At 34.5% G+C, this 20,730-nt stretch overlaps 1 protein-coding gene across 1 annotated transcript in view; it reads right to left on the bottom strand.

The window, feature by feature from the left end:
* Positions 1-3,983: 3,983 nt before the first annotated feature.
* Positions 3,984-20,730, bottom strand: part of GLU2 (glutamate synthase 2) — a 29,325-nt gene continuing 12,578 nt past the window's right edge. Inside the window, exons 14-33 of the mRNA XM_089717370.1 lie at positions 20,227-20,356; positions 13,594-13,652; positions 13,386-13,491; positions 11,915-12,011; positions 11,290-11,405; positions 10,982-11,179; positions 10,615-10,725; positions 10,147-10,386; positions 9,958-10,056; positions 9,272-9,367; positions 8,980-9,177; positions 8,821-8,895; positions 8,541-8,669; positions 8,344-8,442; positions 7,513-7,655; positions 7,314-7,407; positions 6,895-7,133; positions 6,722-6,800; positions 4,900-4,983; positions 3,984-4,511 (exon numbers count right to left, since the gene is read on the bottom strand). Coding sequence (XP_089573496.1) covers positions 4,347-4,511; positions 4,900-4,983; positions 6,722-6,800; positions 6,895-7,133; positions 7,314-7,407; positions 7,513-7,655; positions 8,344-8,442; positions 8,541-8,669; positions 8,821-8,895; positions 8,980-9,177; positions 9,272-9,367; positions 9,958-10,056; positions 10,147-10,386; positions 10,615-10,725; positions 10,982-11,179; positions 11,290-11,405; positions 11,915-12,011; positions 13,386-13,491; positions 13,594-13,652; positions 20,227-20,356 — 2,557 coding nt within the window. The 3' untranslated portion in view covers positions 3,984-4,346. The remainder of the gene's footprint in view (positions 4,512-4,899; positions 4,984-6,721; positions 6,801-6,894; positions 7,134-7,313; positions 7,408-7,512; positions 7,656-8,343; positions 8,443-8,540; positions 8,670-8,820; positions 8,896-8,979; positions 9,178-9,271; positions 9,368-9,957; positions 10,057-10,146; positions 10,387-10,614; positions 10,726-10,981; positions 11,180-11,289; positions 11,406-11,914; positions 12,012-13,385; positions 13,492-13,593; positions 13,653-20,226; positions 20,357-20,730) is intronic.

Here is a 20,730-nt window from a genome sequence, read left to right as displayed (position 1 = left end):
GGTCTCATTTGTTTGGTTTGCAGGTTTTTTTTTTTTTTTTTTTTTATTTATTTATTTTTTTTTTCTCAAGCTGTTTGTGTGGTTTTCGAAAGGTCAATTTGGTTTTAAAGTCCAGTTCGATTTATTTTAATTATTTAGTTTGGTTCCATAATATTTTCTCCATTTACTCAATATTAATAATAAAAATATTAATAGTAACAATATTTGGTTTTAAGATAATTAATTCATACATATTCATAATAAGTTAAATTAAGGGGTTTCGTATTATTTCTCAAAAATTTTAATCATTCTCAAATCGACAATTCCGATGATGTATTTGGGCTTAGGCCCAACTCACAAACTTGGGCTCGAATTGAGATTGTTTGATATATATATAGCCCAAATAGTTGAAAGTCGATATTTTTGATTTATTAAAAATTCGAAAGTTTTCGAAAATAAAAATTCGGGGTGTTTCATTTTTAGTACTTTTAATTATTTTAATTTGTTTTTATTTAGTTTTGTTTATGTTTTTGTGTAAAACTTCTTTGAATTATATTTTAGTTGATATTGAGGAATTTTGTAGGATTTTTATAGAAAACCAGCTTAAATCCTATTTGGGCGCTGGGAGAGTTCTAATTGGAAAGAAATACAAAGTTTAAACAGTTTCGTATGTCCAAAAGATTTCTTTTTCAATAGAGATTCTCGCTTTCCTAAATGAAAACGAAGATATTTCACAAAGTCTATATAAATAGAGAGATTAGTCATAGACAAAAAAGATAATTCATTGTATATACCATCTTTTTGTTCTATTGTTTTTCTCTCTCTAAGACTTTTAAGAAGATTTGTGTCAAGATTCAAGGAAGCCGTCCACATTATTTGTTGACTAGTTTTCAATAACATAGGGTTTGAACTAGCTTTAGAAGTTAATGCAGTGTTTTATAAAAAAAAGTTAACTCATATAACATTTAGCTTTTAGCGTTTTATAAAAAACTATTAAAAAAACAACTAACAACTACCAAAACAACAAATTTTGGCGAGCTAAATCCTAAGTTTTAATTATCCTAATAGTTCATCATGTATGGTTTAATATTTGCTGTGAAGATTTTAGAAGTTGGAAATCTCACTATTTTTTTTCTATAGTTTATCACTCTATAATCTCAATAAAGACAGACTAATTGTTATAAACATGAAGAAAAGCAATGAAATTGAAACATTAACAGCCACCACATGTTGTAAATATAGCAGCAGTGTACGTTACAGGTTAACTGAACCAAGACATAGAAATAAAGTTTGAAACTAATTGGTCAGTAATTAGCCACAGCTAGGTGCAAATTAAGAATATTAATTGGAGATTTAATGCTTCCAAACCCTAATTACCTTTGACTGTAATGTGCTCTCTCTCTCCCTCTCTCTCTCTCTCTATATATAGCTGATATAGTAATACTATACCATTTTACAGATTCTCACCAAATTTTCAATTTTAGAATCAAAATATATCTACTGGGTTTCCCCTTAGGAGAATTTTATATATGTTTACCTTTGCTTCCATCCTTTTTATGTCTGTTTTAACAATGTTGCTTCTTGTTTTACCGTTGGTGTTGCCTCCTTTACCACCTCCACCTTTGATCCTTCTCTTTCTACCAGTTTTACTTATGTTCTTTCTCATTTTCTTGGCCTTTTTTTCTTCCCGAACACCAAACATCACACTCTACTCTCTTGACAGAACTCTCTCCCTCTGAACTTCTATTCTCGACTCAGGCATCGTGGCAATTACAGTAGGTTTAAATATGCATTGGATGAACTGAATAATCTCTGTTTTGTTCTTTCTTTATTGATATTGCAGTTAAAAGATTGTATATGATATGCAAGAAAAGAGTTTCTGTATATTTATAATTCTTTTTTTTTTCTTTTTTTTAAATGTTCATTGAATTTATGAAACATATTTCGTGTATTTTTCTTTTTTTTTTTTTTTTGGTACATTGGAAAGACTGTTTCATGTAATTGGAGACTTGTACAGAGATAGTAGATAGATAACTAAGTTGATTCAAGTTTTTACAGTTTAATTTTAAGTATATTAACTGTTCATTTTTGTTTTCTTTTTCTTCTTTTGTTTTTTTAAACTTTTGAATTTATTGATGTTTTTAGTTAAAAAGATGAACTTGACTTGTGTTGGCACATCGTATGCAAATTAATTAATTAACTTTTACATTGATTAGAAAGAGGCTTTCATTTCATAATCAAGATTTTTTATCCTATATATATATATATATATATATATATATATATATATATATAAAAGCAAAATGCAAGAAATTAAAACAATAAAAAAATAATTTAAAAAGAAAAAGAAAGAGAGAGAGAGAAAGGGAGGAAAAGTTGGGTTTTAACTCTTACGATGTTATATTACTAATCAAACACTCAACTAGTCAGCAAGAAGATAAAAAAAAAATTAGAGCTCAAATGTTTTTTTAAATAATAGTGAAATTATTATTTAAGATAAAACCAAAAAGACAAGTAGGATACTTGAGATTAGAGAGAGTGTTTAAATTAAACTCTATATAAACTCCATTTTACATTTTTTTTTTTCTAGAATTTTTGGTATTTTATATAATTCTTTGTGGTATTAAATGATAAATGATAATCGATAGAGGGTGATAATAATTAAAAGTTTAAGAGTTTTTTTTTATCTTTCTATTTCTTTCTTTTGAAATTTTTGTTTTTATTTTCTATTGAGCTAACTAGAATTTTTTCCATGTAAAATTGGATTATTTTATCCCTTTAATTTCTCTATCTATTATTATTATTATTATTATTAAGATTTTATTGATTTAAAATTATTACACAAATATCATATTTCATTTTTAATTCACAAAATTATGTAATTTTAATATTACAATAATAATTAAATTTATAATTTTTAAACTACACAATGCATGGACAAGTAACTAATATATAAATTTAAAATAACAGAAAAGCTGCCATTATTTCATAAAAAATATCCGTAATTTTTTTAAGAGTCTATATATATATATATAAGTTTAAATAAAAAAAACAAGGATGAAATGAGATTAAATATATATAAAAAAAATTTAAAAAACAGTCAATTGATCCTTTATATATATATATATATATATATATATATAGTTACATGATCACTAGGCACGAGATTTCGAGAAATCTCTTAATAAGCCTTCCGAGAGAATATATTCATGATTCAAGAACTTGACACACGCTCTAATTCAAAAATTTTACACAATAGGTTTAAAAATTCTTCCCACTTATATATATCTTACTAATTTTAATTTTTCTAAAATAACATATTTAAAATAGAGAATTAAAGTTGTTTCAAAAGAAAATGACGAAATAAGAAACTAAACTATAAATAAATTGCAAAAAAGATTATTGTGTAAAAAATTTATGAAGTATAAAAACGAAGCAGTTAAGGAATGAAAACTCAAAAATTTCATATATTGTTCAAAAAATAAATAAAAATAAGAACTCAAATTTTATCTAGCTAGGAAGAATTTTCACAATTAGTCACAATTTCACAATATAAAAATAGGATCTATCTAAATAAATTTGATATCACATAAATTTCTAAGAATATAGCAGCCTTAGGCAGCTTTGGTAATGCAAAGGCGGCTCCCTTGCTTGTTAGACTAAGGGGGCCAAGCCAAACTTACTTCTTCAATTTGGCCAAAATGCATTTTTGACCGTTGAATGGCATTCGAGCGTCCTTTGTTTTACCCAGCAGGAAGGAAGAAAGACCAAAAAAATGGAGAGATTAACCTTCTTGGAGCCAAACCAAATCAATTGGCAGATATTCAATAGAGGCATTCTAATAGACGTTGGCGAGTTGCCTAACCTGAATAAGTCCATTATTTTCTTCTTCCAAACCCATAGCTTATTTATAGCACTACAAGAAACATCACTGAGAGCTGCCTCTTGACCCAAATAAATAAAATATTGTTGGATATATAAAATTAATTATTAGTTGAGAAATCTAAAAAAGGGGCAATGACCAGTGCTTTTTATTAATAATGGTATTAGTTCAACAATTGACAGAAAAATCTGAAACTGGTTGAATTTTACATCTTCCGTCACAAATTACTATACAAATTATCTACCACCAGGGAAGCTGAATCCTTGTTGATCTGGGTGTTCAGTACTCACAGGTGAATGCCGTCTTTTTTTTCAATGATGAAGCCTTGTGTCACCCAAACAGTGAAGCATTTCGGATTTTATTCCCTGATAATTACTTAAATATTCCAATTCTCGAATCACATCTTGTATTTGACCTGTACACGTTGTCGCAGCGAATTTTTGGTTTTCGGAGCTGGCCATGGAGTTAGTTTGTGTTGATATCCCTAGGCAGCAGATTGCAAAGTCACTTGCCCTGCAACTGTTGCCTGATAATCTGCACAAGCTTCTGGAGTGTCTTCTTCACTAGGTGGAACCAATTGCCAAAATAGTGGTAGATATGTATCCCACTCCTTTAGAATAGCAGCACCTTTTCTGCTACCAGTTTTTTCCTTCACCAGAGATGCATTTAAAGTTAATAAAACAAAATGCTGATATAGCAGTTTTTAAACCAAGAAATAGAAAGAGTTTTGAGTCTATGGATAATAGCTTTTTGCAAATGGGGTTTTATGAACCTAAAACTGATTTTGAAAAAAAGTTCATATTGAAAACATTTTCCGAAATGTTAATAAGAAGACTATCGCAAAAAGCTATATCCATTGGCCAAAAAGATTTATCCTAATTTTTAGTCCAAGAACTACTATCAGCAGCACAAATTTTAAATAAGCTCTTAGGATTTTGCAATTATTTTGATATTATAAATAATAATTAGAAGTCTGCAAGATTGATTGACTGTATGAGGTCTCAGCATACTAATAACGTTTAGTTCAGGGAACTTACAACATGAGCTTCAATTAGGCTCTTTAGCTGAATTTGACCAACAGGAGCAGTCACTCGTTGGACCTTCACTATTTCTTTATTTACCTATTCAAAGAAAACAATATAAGATTTCTAAAGGGAAGATCAATCCCATGGATTTGAAAGAAAAAAAGTTTGTAGTACGATAAAGCAATTTAAAGAATATGATATGATATTGCACATGTAGCAATAATTTACAGCCATAATCATAATTTCTTTACATAACCAAAAAAAGCAAAAACAATCTGACTGCATATGCATGTCTGAACTTAAAATGCATAGCCACATAATATGAATAGCATAGACACAAAAATGAGATTAAACCCAGGCTCTATGTGGGATTTTGAGAGTGGGGATGCTATTCAAAATTGGTTTTGATTTTTTTTTTTTTTTTTTTGTTTAATGTTTTTAGAAACTATTTTCGGAAAACTATGATTTGGGAAAAACTAAAGAATCTAGCATTCCCTAAATTATAGTTTGCTAAGCCTTAAATATTCTAAATGTTGTTTAACTATGGAGGAGAATAAATACAACTGCCAGGACAAAGCCATGGGGTTCACCTCCCAATTGTCTAGAGTTTAAATTTTTAGCATCCTCTTTGAATATCTTAACACTACGAACCCTTTTGCATAAATAGTTGAAACATGAGAAGCAAAATTGCCTAGAGTTTAGATGTATAGCATCTTCTTTGAATATCCAAACACCATGAAGCCTTTTGCTTAAATAGTGTGAACATGCGAAGCAAATAACCAGCAGTTTTCCCATTGAAAAAGTATGCACACACACATTTTTATGTGATGTTTGCTTGCAAATTAGCCAGAAATATTGATCTACATGCCATCTTAAGTAGACTTGACTTGGACTACCTAAAATCTGCATGTTACTACATTACATTATGATAGATCCAGCTTTTGGGCCAGAAAAAACATAAGCATGTCGCATCTGTCTGCATGCTCACTTATGTATGATAATCAGTATACAGTTCCAATTTGGACCACTTGAAAGAATTCTAAATTACTATTGCAAAGACGCATGTCCATCCATTAAAAAAAGAAGCCTGATTTATGAGCTATGCTCCTACACAATTCCTAAAATTACTACAAGGAATTAAAATAGAAGACAATGGAAATTGGAAGCAAGATCCATTATCATGAGATCCCCATATATAAACCACAAATATAGTTAATAGTATTCTCAACTTTACAAGGGACAGACAAGAATTGTCTATCTCCTCAAGAATGAGTAATCTCTAGTTAAGAGGACTCGGGAACAAGGGCAAAAGACAGCAACTTAATCAATGTACCAAGTGCTTATCATACTAGATCACAATCTGCCATCACAGTATTGCTTTTGAAAAGGGTCCTCAAGCAGGTCATGTGCTTGGCCAGGCATAGTAAGACTCAGGCCCAGTCATCGATTAGTGAAATTGAGTTTATTTGACAGAAAGAGAGAAGCTAGCCATTAAATGGTTTGACTCAAAAGCATTGAATTATCATGCTCAGACCTCCTGTTTATTGTTTTTTTGGGACTGAAAATGTTCATGTGGTTCTCAATAAATTGATATAGAAGTTTCATTCTATATATTAAATAGTTCGGATTAGATAACTTTTGTACCACTTCTGACCATGAAAAAAACTACCACCAGAATAGGCCATTACATGATTTAAAGTCCACAGCATTCATTATGACACGTTGCAGACTACTTCACAATTAATATTGTCACCGGCTAGAATTAATGGAATCATAGAGTGCAAAAACGATATTACGGAGTGAGAAGGAAAGTATGGGTTGAATCTGTACAGACCTTGGGCATCAGTGTATCATCCTCATCAAGAATGTATGCCAGGCCTCCAGTCATCCCAGCAGCTACATTTCTACCTACTCTGTAATAAATAAACAAGACAGTGGCTCAAAATTCTAAACTGTTCCTATCTTTTGCTTGATCACAACAAATAGGCAAGGTAAAGAGTCACTCACTTTCCAAGAACAACCACGCAACCACCAGTCATATACTCACAACAATGGTCCCCTGTGCCTTCAACTACTGCTTCAGCAAGTGAATTTCTGACAGCAAAACGCTCCCCAGCTTTCCCTCTAACAAATACTTGGCCACCTGTTGCACCATACAAGCAGGTATTCCCAACTATAGTTGCATCCTCAGGGCAAAACCCAGTGTTCTCCTCAGGAGTTACAACAACCTCTCCACCAGCCATACCCTTACAGCATTCATTATTTCTACTATCAGAAATCATATTCAAATACTAGGCTTGACGGTTGGATAATAAGATTAGCATATCATTTCAGTTTGACTTTTATGACTGAAATCAATAACCAATTGGGTTCTGAATTTATATTCCTACTTATCAAACAGTGAATAGAGATAAATTTGATCAAACCTTTCCCACGTAGTCATTAGCCTCTCCAACCAGTCGAATGTTCATTCCAGGTGTCAAAAAGCATGCAAATGACTGCCCTGCACTCCCAGTAAACCTGATGACAAGCAAAGTACTCATTTAGCTTGCATTAAAACAAAGAAGGACTACCTGTTATGCATTCTCTAAATATTATGCCTGCTATCAAGAAGCCACTACTTACGTAATGTTCAGTTGTCCAGCAAAACCTGTGTCCCCATATTTCTTTGCAACCACACCTGCTACACGTCCACAAACAGCACGGTCCACATTGTATATCTTTATCGTTTTATTGACAACTTTTTCATTCTCAATAGCATCTGAAATCTGTAAAGATAAAAGGCATGTATCTTATAAGTTAGGCAGCATGTGAGCAAAGCATTTTGCAGAGATGCTAGCATGTTAAATGGTGAAAACTAATTAGCCATGAAGGTAGTTGACTGATTCAACAATTAAAGATAAACAAGCAACCCAGATAGTTGTGATCTTTTGCTTATTAATTGCATGCTTGGGGTTTCTCTTAATAACAAGTTCATTTCCTATTTTTAGCAGCAGGTTTGCTGTCCATAACAAAATAGAGGGGCCTTTAGCTTATTACATTAGGTCAGATCTGTAAAATAACTTAAAAGTCTAGGTTTTAACAATATATTTTCAGCAGCAGTGACAGAAATTCATGCAAGAAAAAACTATATTTAAATGACATCTTTCTATTACATTCTCCCTCTCAATGAAAATATCAATAAATTAAAGGTTTCCTGGAAAATAGCAACTTTACATAGCCATGCTAATGGTACTACTTGACTTCAGGAATTTCTCTCCCTCTTCTACACTGTAATCGCCACACCAAGGCACTCTCCACAAGGAGCAAACGCTATAAACTAAACACTTCCTGAATAAATTAGCAGCTTTGGTTTATGGATCTGTCTATATATATATATATATATAACTGCATTCATAAGGAAAAATTTTCCAAGATTGCTAAATTAGTAAAAACCTAAAATTAAATATTTATTACCTCTGGATCTGCAAGTAAAACATCATCCAAAACAGGACCATTACTATGAACAACTTGATTCCTGATTTCAGTGCTGCTCAATTTTGGTAATCCAACACTCTGCAAATTGAAGTGATATTACTGATTTGCAAGAAAAATGTCATCCCACAACAACAAAAACTGATCACAGTAAGATAAGGTAATGTTTAAATACTTACTGAAAGAATATAACCGAGATCAAGATGCTGAGTTTTCACTAGGGAAATATCACGGGGTCGCAATATATCTGTTCGTCCAATAATATCGTCCAACTTCTCATAACCCAACTGTGCTAGCATGCCTCTTACCTAGCCAATATAAGGAGTATAGATTAACTTGAAAGATAAGATTCAATGAAAATCAGGAGCAAACTCTGGAATTTGTTTATAAAATGCCAAAACTTGAAGGCCAAAAAGTAAACATCAGCAGATAGAGGAAGAACATCAGCAGAGAGATTACCTCCTCAGCAACATACAAAAAGTAATTAACAAGATCTCCAGGCACACCGGGAAAACGTGCACGTAGTTCTTCTCTCTAAAGTGAATTCAGTTCAAGGGATTAATTACTGGAGGAAAATATATATCAACTACAAAACATAATATAAGGTTTTGTTATTACCTGACTGGCAACACCAACAGGGCAATTATTTGTATGACAAATGCGAGCCATAATACATCCAGTAGCAATCATTGCAACAGAACCAAATCCATACTCATCAGCACCCATTGCTGCAGCCATCATAACATCAACTCCGCTTTTGAAGCCACCATCAACCCTAAGAATTACCCTTTCTCTGAGTCCATTTGCAATGAGAGTCTGTACAAGATTATCATTAATCAAAAAGCACATTGAATAAATCTATAGTGAACCACAGGGAGCCACATTTAATTCACACTACACGTGTAATAACCTGATGGGTTTCTGTAAGCCCAAGTTCCCAAGGACCACCAGCATGCTTAATGGAGCTTATAGGGCTAGCTCCTGTTCCACCATCATGTCCTGATATCTGCAAAGCCAACTCGAGATATCATTATTGGCCTTTGTGTATGCATGAAAATGCTTTTGGTGCTTCTTTTATTTTTGAGGTGTGTCACCTCCTTTTATGCCGAAATGCAAGTAATAGAGACAGATAAAGTACATAATCATTTTGAGGGGAAAAAGTTTCTTTGATGCAAAGGAAAAGGGATTGATGGAATATCCACACATAAACTTCTTGATGTACACCCTATGTTGAAAAATGTTAAGTGATAGGGCGGGGGAAAAAAAATAAAGTTATGAAAGAACTGAAAGAACGACAAAGTGGGATAGAGGTTCCTATTTACCATTTGCTTAATGAGAAACATTTTCTTTTTTGACTAAAATTCTTCCACTTTAACACTAAAAGTTTATTTTTTTGACTCAATAAGCAACATTTCCAAGAAAAGGAAAGTCGCTTCAAAAAGAAACTTGAATTGGAAGTTTAATGTATTCTCTCTTCATTAGTTACCAACAACTTATTTTACACTTGTCAAGACTAGAATATCTTGAGGTGACAAAGAGCCAATGATAACATATATTAGAGCTCCATAGAATAGAAAATAAATCATTAGTAGATACCTGTATAATATCGGCATTACCCTTGGCAACCCCAGAAGCAACTGTACCAATACCAGCTTCCGCCACAAGCTTGACAGACACCTTAGCCTTAGGATTCACCTATTTGTTTAGAAGATGATTGGATTATTACTGAAATTCAGGAAATGTAGTTTTATAATTAAGACAGATTCAAGATAGATCAAAAATTACCTGATGAAGGTCATAAATCAATTGAGCAAGATCTTCAATGGAATAGATGTCATGGTGTGGTGGAGGAGAAATAAGTGGAACCCCAGGTTTAGAATTTCTCAACCTTGCAATATATGCACTAACTTTCTTCCCAGGCAATTGGCCACCTTCACCAGGCTTGGCCCCTTGAGCAATTTTGATTTCTAACTGATCTGCATTGACCAAGAACGTCGGAGTGACACCAAAACGTCCTGAGGCAACCTGAAGAAGATTCAACCAGTTTCATAAAGCAATTGTCATACCAAACTTTCACATTGAAAAAGGCACTCACTTAACCAGCTTCAGTGCAGACTTCTTGCATATGACTATGTCAATCAAATGTTTTAGCCATAGACTTGCTATCATGCTAGCAATACTTATTTCCTACGAGTTGCATGTGGAGTTACAGAACTGATTCAAAACTCAAAAGCATAAGTTCATTGTCAAGACCTGCTTAATGGCACTCGTAGCAGTATCACCATTTTGAAGGCCCTTGAGATGTGGCAATGTCGGGGAATAACCATCAACAACATCTGAAAGTGGACTCCAACGAATCGGATCCTACATGAAAACAATACTGTAAATATCAACATCTGTGGAACATCAATATAATACAAAAAGGGGGAAAAAAAGAGTGATATTATGATTGTGCATTTAATGTTGATGCATATGCACGCATATGCATATATCCATAGATATAGCAGTGGCAGAGATAACCTAGTGCAGTGCCTCTGCCTATGCCCTACCCACCTTCTCCAGTTGCATTTACAATTTGCCACTCATAGGTAGATATACAGATAGATGGACAGGAGACTACCTCACCACCTTCCCCTGAATTAGACTTTCCACCTATCCTGTTCATTGCAATGGCAATTGCTTCATGAGTCTCCCTTGAAATAGCCCCAAGTGACATTCCACCAGTGCAAAACCGTTGAACAATGGAGGCAGCAGGTTCCACCTTTCCAACTGGAATTGGAGCCCGATCACTCTTGAACTCAAAAAGATCACGAAGAACCTGGCGACATGCTTAAAGATATCATTTTAATAACCATAAGACGAAGGCGGGAAAGGAAATAAGTGATAATCAGACAGGCCAAGCAATGAAAACAATTAATTTCATCTCACATTCACAGGTCGGTTGGCTAAATGCTGCTGATAAATAGAATATGCACTTTCACTCTTTTGCCGTACAGCTTTGTGGAGCAATTTTGACATCTCTGGGTTGTTTCCATGATACTCCCCTGTTACATATTAGCGTGGGTATATAGTCGTCAGAATACCTTAAGATTATTAAAATTAAGAGAAAGAAAATTTAAAAATACCATTAACTTTTATTTTAATTCTAACAATTTAGATATCAGCAAATATAATTGCAGCGATCTAGTGAAATTTAAAGATATATGAATCACTACTAATATTTGTTTCCATAAAACATGACCTAAAATTTCAACCAGGTTTTCAGAACGAGAGTTTCAAAAAATAAGCCTTACTCCTAACTTATAACCAAAAATGGAGTAATCTAAGGCCGATTTGATAATAAATGAATTCCATAAAACTATGTATTCATTTGAAATTTCACATTTTCATATTTGGTATGAAAGAAGATGCTCATTTTGCTCCTCTAAATTCAAGTTTATTGAGTCCAACATAACTGAAAGACTCTTATCATTTATGACTGAATTCTATTCTTCAACTTCCTTTATACCAAAAAAAGGGATTTATTGTGGAACGCATTTCTCAACAAGCATACCTCCAGGCCTAGATTGTATAAACCCAAAATTTTCCAGTCTTTTGGCTGTATCCTCAGAGAAAGCCTTCACCCAGAAAGATAGTGACTCCCTTGCCAACTATAAGAAAGTAAAGATCCAAAAACATTAAAAATAAAATAGAAATACAAAAAAAAAAAAAATGCTAAAATTGATGGAAATAGAATCTTAATATCTAAACTTAATTTAAAAAATGAGCTACTGACAAACAATTCCAAAACCAAATATGCTCTTCCATTTGTGGTCACTTTTGAACTTATCAATAGTGTTTCTCCCTAACATGTGATCTTGATATCATGTTATGCTCGTATCAATTGATTTACTTTTTATGCAAATTAGGACAAATCAAGTTTATTAAATCTTCTAGAAGTAATTTCCTGTAGATTTTAATAATTTGAAATCAATCTTGATTTTCTTTTCTTATTATACAATTTAAATTTTATTATATTTATGACATTCTAATATAAATTGGAAATCTTTGTGTAATTATTATAAGGAAAAAGAAAAGGTGAAAGAAATCTCTTTCTGTTTGGTTATCATATCACCATAAGCATTGACATAAGAGAGAAAAATCAATTAAAAATTTTACTAAAAGTTAAGCCAAGTTTTACAGACAGTTGATAATTAATTAAAAAAAAAAAAAAAAAAGTGGATGAAATTTCAAACATGCATATATTTTTTTTGGTCATTGGACCTCAAGAATCTACAATAGCATATTACATGTAAGCAAAAAGATTACTCTCGAATTAACAGACCTCACGGCCGTGAATTCAAATTAAAAGCCCATAGTCTGCACATGATCCTCATACATAAACTGCACTATCAAGCTTGTGTCCATATGTAAAGCAAAGTGCAGTGTTTCCTGATCAGTAATTCTCCTGTACATTAAACCAAAGGAACTAGAACCTATTACCTCTCGAATCTAGGAACCTAAAGAGAAGTGTTTTATATGACCAAAAGGGTATGTCCTTCTACCAAAGATATCAAATTCAAATCAGGCATATATAAGTTCTGATGACATGCTGATAGTCCTGGTATTGCAATCCACTTATCTACCTTTATTACTGTTATTTTCAAAAGTTAACATAAACTCTTAAGGGTTTTTAGAATCTGCACTCAGCTGCAAACAACAATTCAGTACAGTATTTTCTTTTTCTCAAAGTAGTTGTACCACACTGATAAACTCTATCCCCCAAATCAGCATAAATATTTCACAATCATGAATGTAAAGAAAAGAAATGTACGACTCTTAAAGGCATAAGTTCACATCTAGATTCTTAATCGGGATATGAATGGGGGAAAAAAAATAAAAGCAGCAATTTGGTAAATCTTATAAAGAGTCCCCAGTCTATGACTTAAGATTTGATTGCAAGCATAAAATTCAGAACATCATGCAAATGAGAATCTATATTGGTGATACTGTTAGACATGAACAAAATTCTTTGTTTTTCCTACCTCATCAAAAGTTGCTCCTCCAATTTTGGACACACTCCCACAAAATGCTAGATCAACAACCTCCTTCCCTAATCCGTAAATCTCAAATATCTGAGCACCACAATAGCTGAATATAGGAAATAAAAAAAGTCAAACTATGGAAAATGGGCATATCTGTAAATTGATAGGAAAAAAGAGATTCATAGAATATGAAATTTTCAAATTGTACCTTGAAAGCAATGAGATGCCCATCTTGGAAAGGATTTTCAGAAGACCGGATTTAACTGCCTGGAAGCATAAAGAATAATCAGTACAATATACACCACATATATTAATGTTAAATGCAGAGCTGTATCACACTTTTGAAGCAGAAATATAGAGTCCTAAAGGAATGCTGCTGAAATCCTAATACCCTGCATACCTACTTATCAATCCCATAGTACATATCATTTGAATAAATCTTAGTTCCAAATTATATCAATAACCATTAGCACACCAGGAAGGCTGTAAACAATTCAAAATATCAGTTCTAAGTTATATCAATAACCATTGGCACAACAAGAAGGTTATAGTAGAAGAATATTGAAGTTCTGTAGTTCTTATTGCCTTCAGACTTGTTAGGAAATATACTGTAATATTAACAAAAGTACTTAGTGAACAGAACAAATTACAATGAAGTTAAAGAACTGTTTTAGGCACTGAAGCTTGGTTTGAACAATGTAAATACCATTATTTGATGGATTTTTATGCTCAGCTACATTTATATCCTATTACAATGATCATTCATCAGCCATTACCAATAGAATAGCAAAACAGCTGCTGCCAGTATAAAATAGGCTCTCTTTTTGGCTGGCTTTTCCAGCTTTTATTGCTAGAAACTCCCACTTCTGCAGCCATCATTTCTAATGTTATTTCTCATCATCCTCTAGCTAAATCCCCAAACTTTTTTGCTGCAAGAAATCGCAGATTGATTTCACTTTGGAACTGTAGATTTAATGTGGGAAAATATTTTTCTGTGTTTGATTCATCAATAGGGACACATATATATACACATACAAGATACTATAAACCTATTAAGAATCTAACTCCTAATAGAGTTCTATTTACAACTCCTAATAGAGTTCTATTTACAACTAATCCTTAACACTCCCCCTCAAGTTGGAGCATAGATATTAATCATGCCTAACTTGTTACAAAGATAGTCAACCCGGGGTCCGTTTAGAGCTTTTGTAAAGATATCCCCTAACTGTTCACTTGTTTTAACGTGTCCTGTAGAGATAACACCCTGTTGTATCTTTTCACGAATGAAATGACAATCAATCTCGATATGTTTTGTTCGTTCATGGAATACTGGATTTGATGCAATGTGAAGAGCAGCTTGATTATCACACCATAACTTTGCAGGCAAGGATGACTTGAAGCCAATTTCCTCTAACAACTGACGAATCCAAATTAATTCACAAGCAGATTGTGCCATAGCTCGATATTCTGATTCAGCACTCGATCGTGAGACTACATTTTGTTTCTTGCTCCTCCATGATATCAAGTTTCCACCTACAAAGACACAATATCCTGAAGTTGATCTTCTATCAACCTTCGAACCTGCCCAATCCGCATCTGAAAAACATTCAATGTTCAAATGCCTATGATTACTGTAAAGCAGGCCACGACCTGGATTACCTTTCAAGTAGCACAAAATCTGTCCCAAAGCTTCCCAATGGATAACAGTAGGAGAAGACATAAACTGGCTCAAGACGCTCACAGAGTAAGCAATATCTGGACGTGTTACGGTAAGATAATTCAATTTGCCCACTAACCTTCTATACATCTCAGGATCATCAAATAGCTCACCACCAATTGAAAGTTGCATATTTGGAGTCATTGGAGCACTGCATGGCTTGGCACCCAACTTTCCGGTTTCCTTCAGTAAGTCAAGGACATACTTCCTTTGAGATAAGAAGATGCCTCTCTTACACCTAGATACTTCAATACCCAAAAAATACTTCAACAAGCCTAAGTCTTTTGTCTGGAACTGGGTCTGGAGAAATGATTTGAGTGATGTAATGCCGGCTGAATCACTCCCTGTAATAACAATGTCATCAACATAAACCACAAGTAGAATCAAACCAGTCTTAGTACTTCTGAAAAATACAGAATGATCAGAAGTACTCTTCTGCATGCCAAATTGATGTACCACATTGCAAAATCTACCAAACCAAGCTCGAGGACTCTGTTTTAGGCCATAAAGAGATTTTCGAAGTTTACACACTTTACCCGACTCCCCCTGAGCAACAAAGCCTGGTGGTTGCTCCATGTAAACTTCCTCCTGAAGATCCCCATGAAGAAAGGCATTCTTAACATCCAGTTGATGTAAAGGCCAGTCAAAAGTAGCTGCTAATGAAATAAATAAACGAACAGAAGACAATTTGGCAACAGGAGAAAAAGTATCAGAATAATCAAGGCCATAGATCTGAGAATAACCCTTTGCAACTAATCGAGCCTTGAGACGAGCAACAGTCCCATCAGGATTCACTTTAACGGTGAAAACCCACTTACAACCAATAGCTTTCTTACCTGCCGGGAGAGGCACAAGATCCCAAGTACCATTAGTATCTAAGGCAGCCATCTCCTCTTTCATTGCTGCACACCAACCAGGATGGGACAAAGCTTGGACAACAGTTTTAGGAATAGAGACAGAGTCTAAGTTACTTACAAAACAACGAGATGAAGAAGAAAGATGATCATAACTAACAAAAGAGGAAATAGGGTAGGTACACTTGCGTTTACCTTTTCTAAGAGCAATGGGAAGATCAAGGTCTGACTGGGGAGTGGATGGCACAGGCTCAGGTTGAGTGGAGAGAACCGGATCTTCTGTTGAAACGGCAGGGGGAGGAAGTGAGTCAAGAGTTCCTGGTCTCCTGGAATAAACCTGTTCAAAACGAGGGCGTGTAGATGCTGGTGCAGGAGCGGGAATAGGAGCAGCAGACACTGGAGTAGGAGCAGGAGCAAGGTCAGGAATACGAGCAGAAGCAGGAGAGTTATGAACTTGCTGGATAGCATAGACTAAAAGGTCATCATCCTCCCCCTCACTCTTATATATAGAAGAAGGAAAAAATGGAGTATTCTCAAAAAATGTGACATCTGCAGAAATAAGATAACGGTCAAGATCGGGAGAGAAACAACGATACCCTTTTTGATGCCGAGAATACCCAAGGAAAACACAACGAAGGGACTTTGGATCTAATTTGGAAACCTGCGGACGAACATCACGAACAAAACAAGTACAACCAAAAATACGAGGTTCAATGGGGAATAGAAGTTTAGAAGGAAACAAGACATTATAAGGAATTGCACCATTAAGCACAGAAGAAGGCATGCGATTAATCAAAAAACATGCAGTAGAGACAGCATCAACCCAAAAATGTTTAGGGACTTTCATTTGGAATAAAAGTGCCCTAGCAACTTCAAGAAGATGTCGATTCTTTCTTTCTGCAACCCCATTTTGAGAAGGAGTATCAACACAAGATGTTTGATGGAGAATACCATTTTGTGACATATAAGATTGGAAGGAACTAGATAGGTATTCTTTAGCATTATCACTGTGCAATATGCGAACAGAAGAATTAAATTGAGTTTTAATTTCAGCACAAAAAGAACAGAAAATAGAGAATATCTCAGAACGAGTTTTCATTAAAAATAACCAAGTAACACGAGAATAATCATCCACAAAAGTTACAAAATACCGAAAGCCAGTTTTAGAAATAACAGGACATGGACCCCAAACATCAGAATGAACTAACTCAAAAGGGGATGAAACCCGTTTATTGACTCGAGGAACTAAAGGTAAACGATGATGTTTGGCAAATTGACAAGATTCACATTCTAAACTTGATAAAGACTGAAACTGCTGACACAACTTCTTTAAAGTAGACAATGATGGATGACCCAAACGACAATGAACCTCAAGAGGAGATAGAGCACCAGCACAAGCCAGAGATAATGAAACGTGTTCATCCAGAAGATAAAGGCCACCAGACTCACGTCCTCTACCAATAATCCGCTTCGTCAAAAGATCCTGAAACACACAATATGTAGGATAAAATTTGACACAACAATTCAGCATACGAGTAATTTTGCTAACAGATAATAGATTAAACGAAAAACGAGGCAAACAAAAAACAGAAGACAATGGAAGAGATGGAATGGGATTGGCAGTGCCAATACACTTGACAGGAGATGTGGACCCATCAGCTAGAGTAACATGACGATTAAATTGTTTAGATTCTTTTAATGAGGATAAGAGACTAGGGTTACCTGTCATGTGATCGGTGCAACCAGAATCAATGACCCACTCTGATGAGGTAGACATAAGACAAGAAGGAGGAGTACCTAAGTTGGCAGCAGCAGCAATTGAGGAATTAGTAGACTTAGAGGAACGGTATCTAGAGAGCTCAGCATACTCCGCAGCAGAAATTGTTACATTATTGTCAGAAGAAGTAACTGCATAATCTTGATGTGCCATATTTACCCTTGGTGGCTTATTTATTAGTTTCTTGCAATATCGTTTAGTGTGACCAGGTTCATGACAATAATGACAGATAAGAATGCTTGTCGCCCGAGTGATTGGTCCATTACCACGGTTATTTCCTCCTCTTCCTCTGTTTCCTGGCTGTCTAGCTACCTGATTATGACTCACAAGGGCACTATTATCAGAAGGGGAAGGTGTATGAGAACCTTCAGTACGGAGCAATCTAGCAAAAGTCTCCTGAAGAGAGGTAACATCACTGCCTGAAAGAACTTGTGATTTGGCAGTTTCAAAAACTGGAGCAAGACCTGCAAGAAAACTCATCACAGCCATTTGTTCTCGCTGCGTTTGTTGAACCTTAACATCGGGACTAAAAGGCAATAAAACATTAAGTTCCTCGTAAATCTTTTTAAATTCCATGAAATAAGCTGTAAGGGTCATATCTCGTTGGTTAGCCTGATAAAATCCTTTGCAGACCTCATACATACGAGACAGATTACCTTTTCCCGAATACAAGAATTCAAGATATTCCATTAATTCTTTAACAAACTCACAATGATTGATTAATCCAACCACTTCACTGTCAATAGAATTGCGAATCAGTAGGAATAACTTAGCATCTTCCCTGAGCCAACGTTGCCTAGTGTCATCAGTTGGTGGATCATCAATTAAATGATCATCTTTTTCAACGCTTCGCAAATAAACTCGAATTGTCTTACTCCAATCTAAATAATTAGTTCCTTTCAATTTATGTTCTATGATCTTATTCATTGCTGGGATTAATTCAGTAATAGTAGTTTTAGAATCTGTAGTTGGAGGATCCATTATTAACAAAAACTAAACACCCTACCAGCAACCCAGAAAGAGATACCAAAAAAAATAGCCTTTCAAAAGCAAACAGGAGCAAACAGTAACCTGAAAACGCCAAATTGACAAAAAAACTGAGAACGCTCCTACCAAAACTTCGCCGGATCGGAAAAACAACCACCTGAGTAGATTGCTAAAGTTGAAACGAAGCCAGAGAACTATTTCCGATCGCCGGAAATAGCCGGACGCGCTGCCACGCGCCGGCGCGTGGTACTGTAGCAGAAACACAAAAGCGGCGCGTGGGGCCCACGCGCAGGGAATCCGGTGACCGGATTTGGAGGGAACGCCGATCGGCAGCTGGGGAACCTTCTGAGGTAGGTGGTGAGACAAAACGGTGACCCTAGAACTGTCACCGAGACCGACAGCCGCTGGAATTTCAACGCAAACGGAAAAAAAAAAGGTTTAACGAGCCAAAGGCTCTGATACCATGTAGATTTAATGTGGGAAAATATTTTTCTGTGTTTGATTCATCAATAGGGACACATATATATACACATACAAGATACTATAAACCTATTAAGAATCTAACTCCTAATAGAGTTCTATTTACAACTCCTAATAGAGTTCTATTTACAACTAATCCTTAACAGGAACAAAGTGAAAATCAAGCCAAGACTCAAGACCCAATTAGACACTTTCGTTATGGTGATAATATAGCTTGGCATCAGCAATAATGAGCATTATATGATGACAATATATTAGCTATTGTACAATACATTAGCTGCAAACTCAACTGCCCAACAAACTTTCTTCTTCTCCTTTTCCATGTTTTTTAAAGTATGATCGTGAAAAATAGCTTAAATTCTCTGGTTAACTAAAATTCTAACCAGATTAATGTGAGTCTTATAAATGATCAATGAGCCTTAAGACTTAGATTTAAGCTTGTGACTACAATAACAAGAAGTAAGCCTTAGTCCAGATTAGTCGAGGTCAGCTATATGAATCCTTTGTTTTCAATATCAGCTCGGATCAAATTTATCAATGCAAAGTAAAGTATAAGTCGGAAAATAAATTTCAAGCAAGAAAAATAGTCAAAATCACCAATTCTCTTTTTGAAAAAAAAAATCCACAAATTGTTATTAGAATCCTCTAGTTCTCTGCATCAAGCAATTCTACATTTCTATCCATTAAGCTCGATAGCATTTCAGTTCCAGGCATGACTGTACCCACATGCTCTGTAAACAAGCACCCTAATTACTGAAAAAAAAAAAAAAAATCCTAAGCACACACCACATGACAATTTTCAAGAACGCATTCGAACTGCTAGATATCTAGTCAAAGAAAATTACAAGACTCATATTACTAAGCAAGATACATCCTAGTATCTAATTTATCGTTTAATCAAAGAGATAATTTAGTTGTTAAATTCTATTGCCATTTTCCTGAATCATGATTGAAATGAGCATAAAATGGTAGAAAGAAAAGAAATATATGTTCCAGGGAAAAGAATCATTTCTCAACACTACTAACCTTGCAAAAGTTCTTTTGAGCCTGCTCAATTGTTACAGTAGGCATCTTTCCATTCCGCATCAGATTCACAGTTTTATTACTCAGCCGCCACTGCCGGCAAGTCTCCAATGCCAAGTATGGACATACAGCACTGAAAGATTATTTTAACATCAGATAGCTGTTCATTTTGCATGACAGCCACTAGCAAGATAGTAACTCTAACTGCAATATTGCTAAAACAAGAAAGGAAAGTGCAGGAATAATACAGCAACATCAAATTTTATGAAGATCAATACAGAGCCTCACAAGATCTTGCTGCAGAATAGATGAAGTTTCAGAAGAAGTAAAATAGAAGCAATTTTTGTTATGATCAAAATATACAAGCTCCAACAAAGCATAACCAAGTCCCAGTGAAAAACTAAATATTCTCTCTTTCCCTTAGTAAGAGAAGATATTGTGAGAATTGGCCTCAGGTCATAGTATATGTCCTCAAAATAACTTTGAAAGCAGTTCTATCAACCCTCG

The sequence above is a fragment of the Jatropha curcas genome, chromosome 2 (genome assembly GCF_041381405.1).
Source record: "Jatropha curcas cultivar XTBG-Jc1 chromosome 2, XTBG_Jcur_1.0, whole genome shotgun sequence".
Lineage (NCBI taxonomy): Eukaryota > Viridiplantae > Streptophyta > Magnoliopsida > Malpighiales > Euphorbiaceae > Jatropha > Jatropha curcas.
This window is presented reverse-complemented; position numbering and strand designations above follow the sequence as displayed.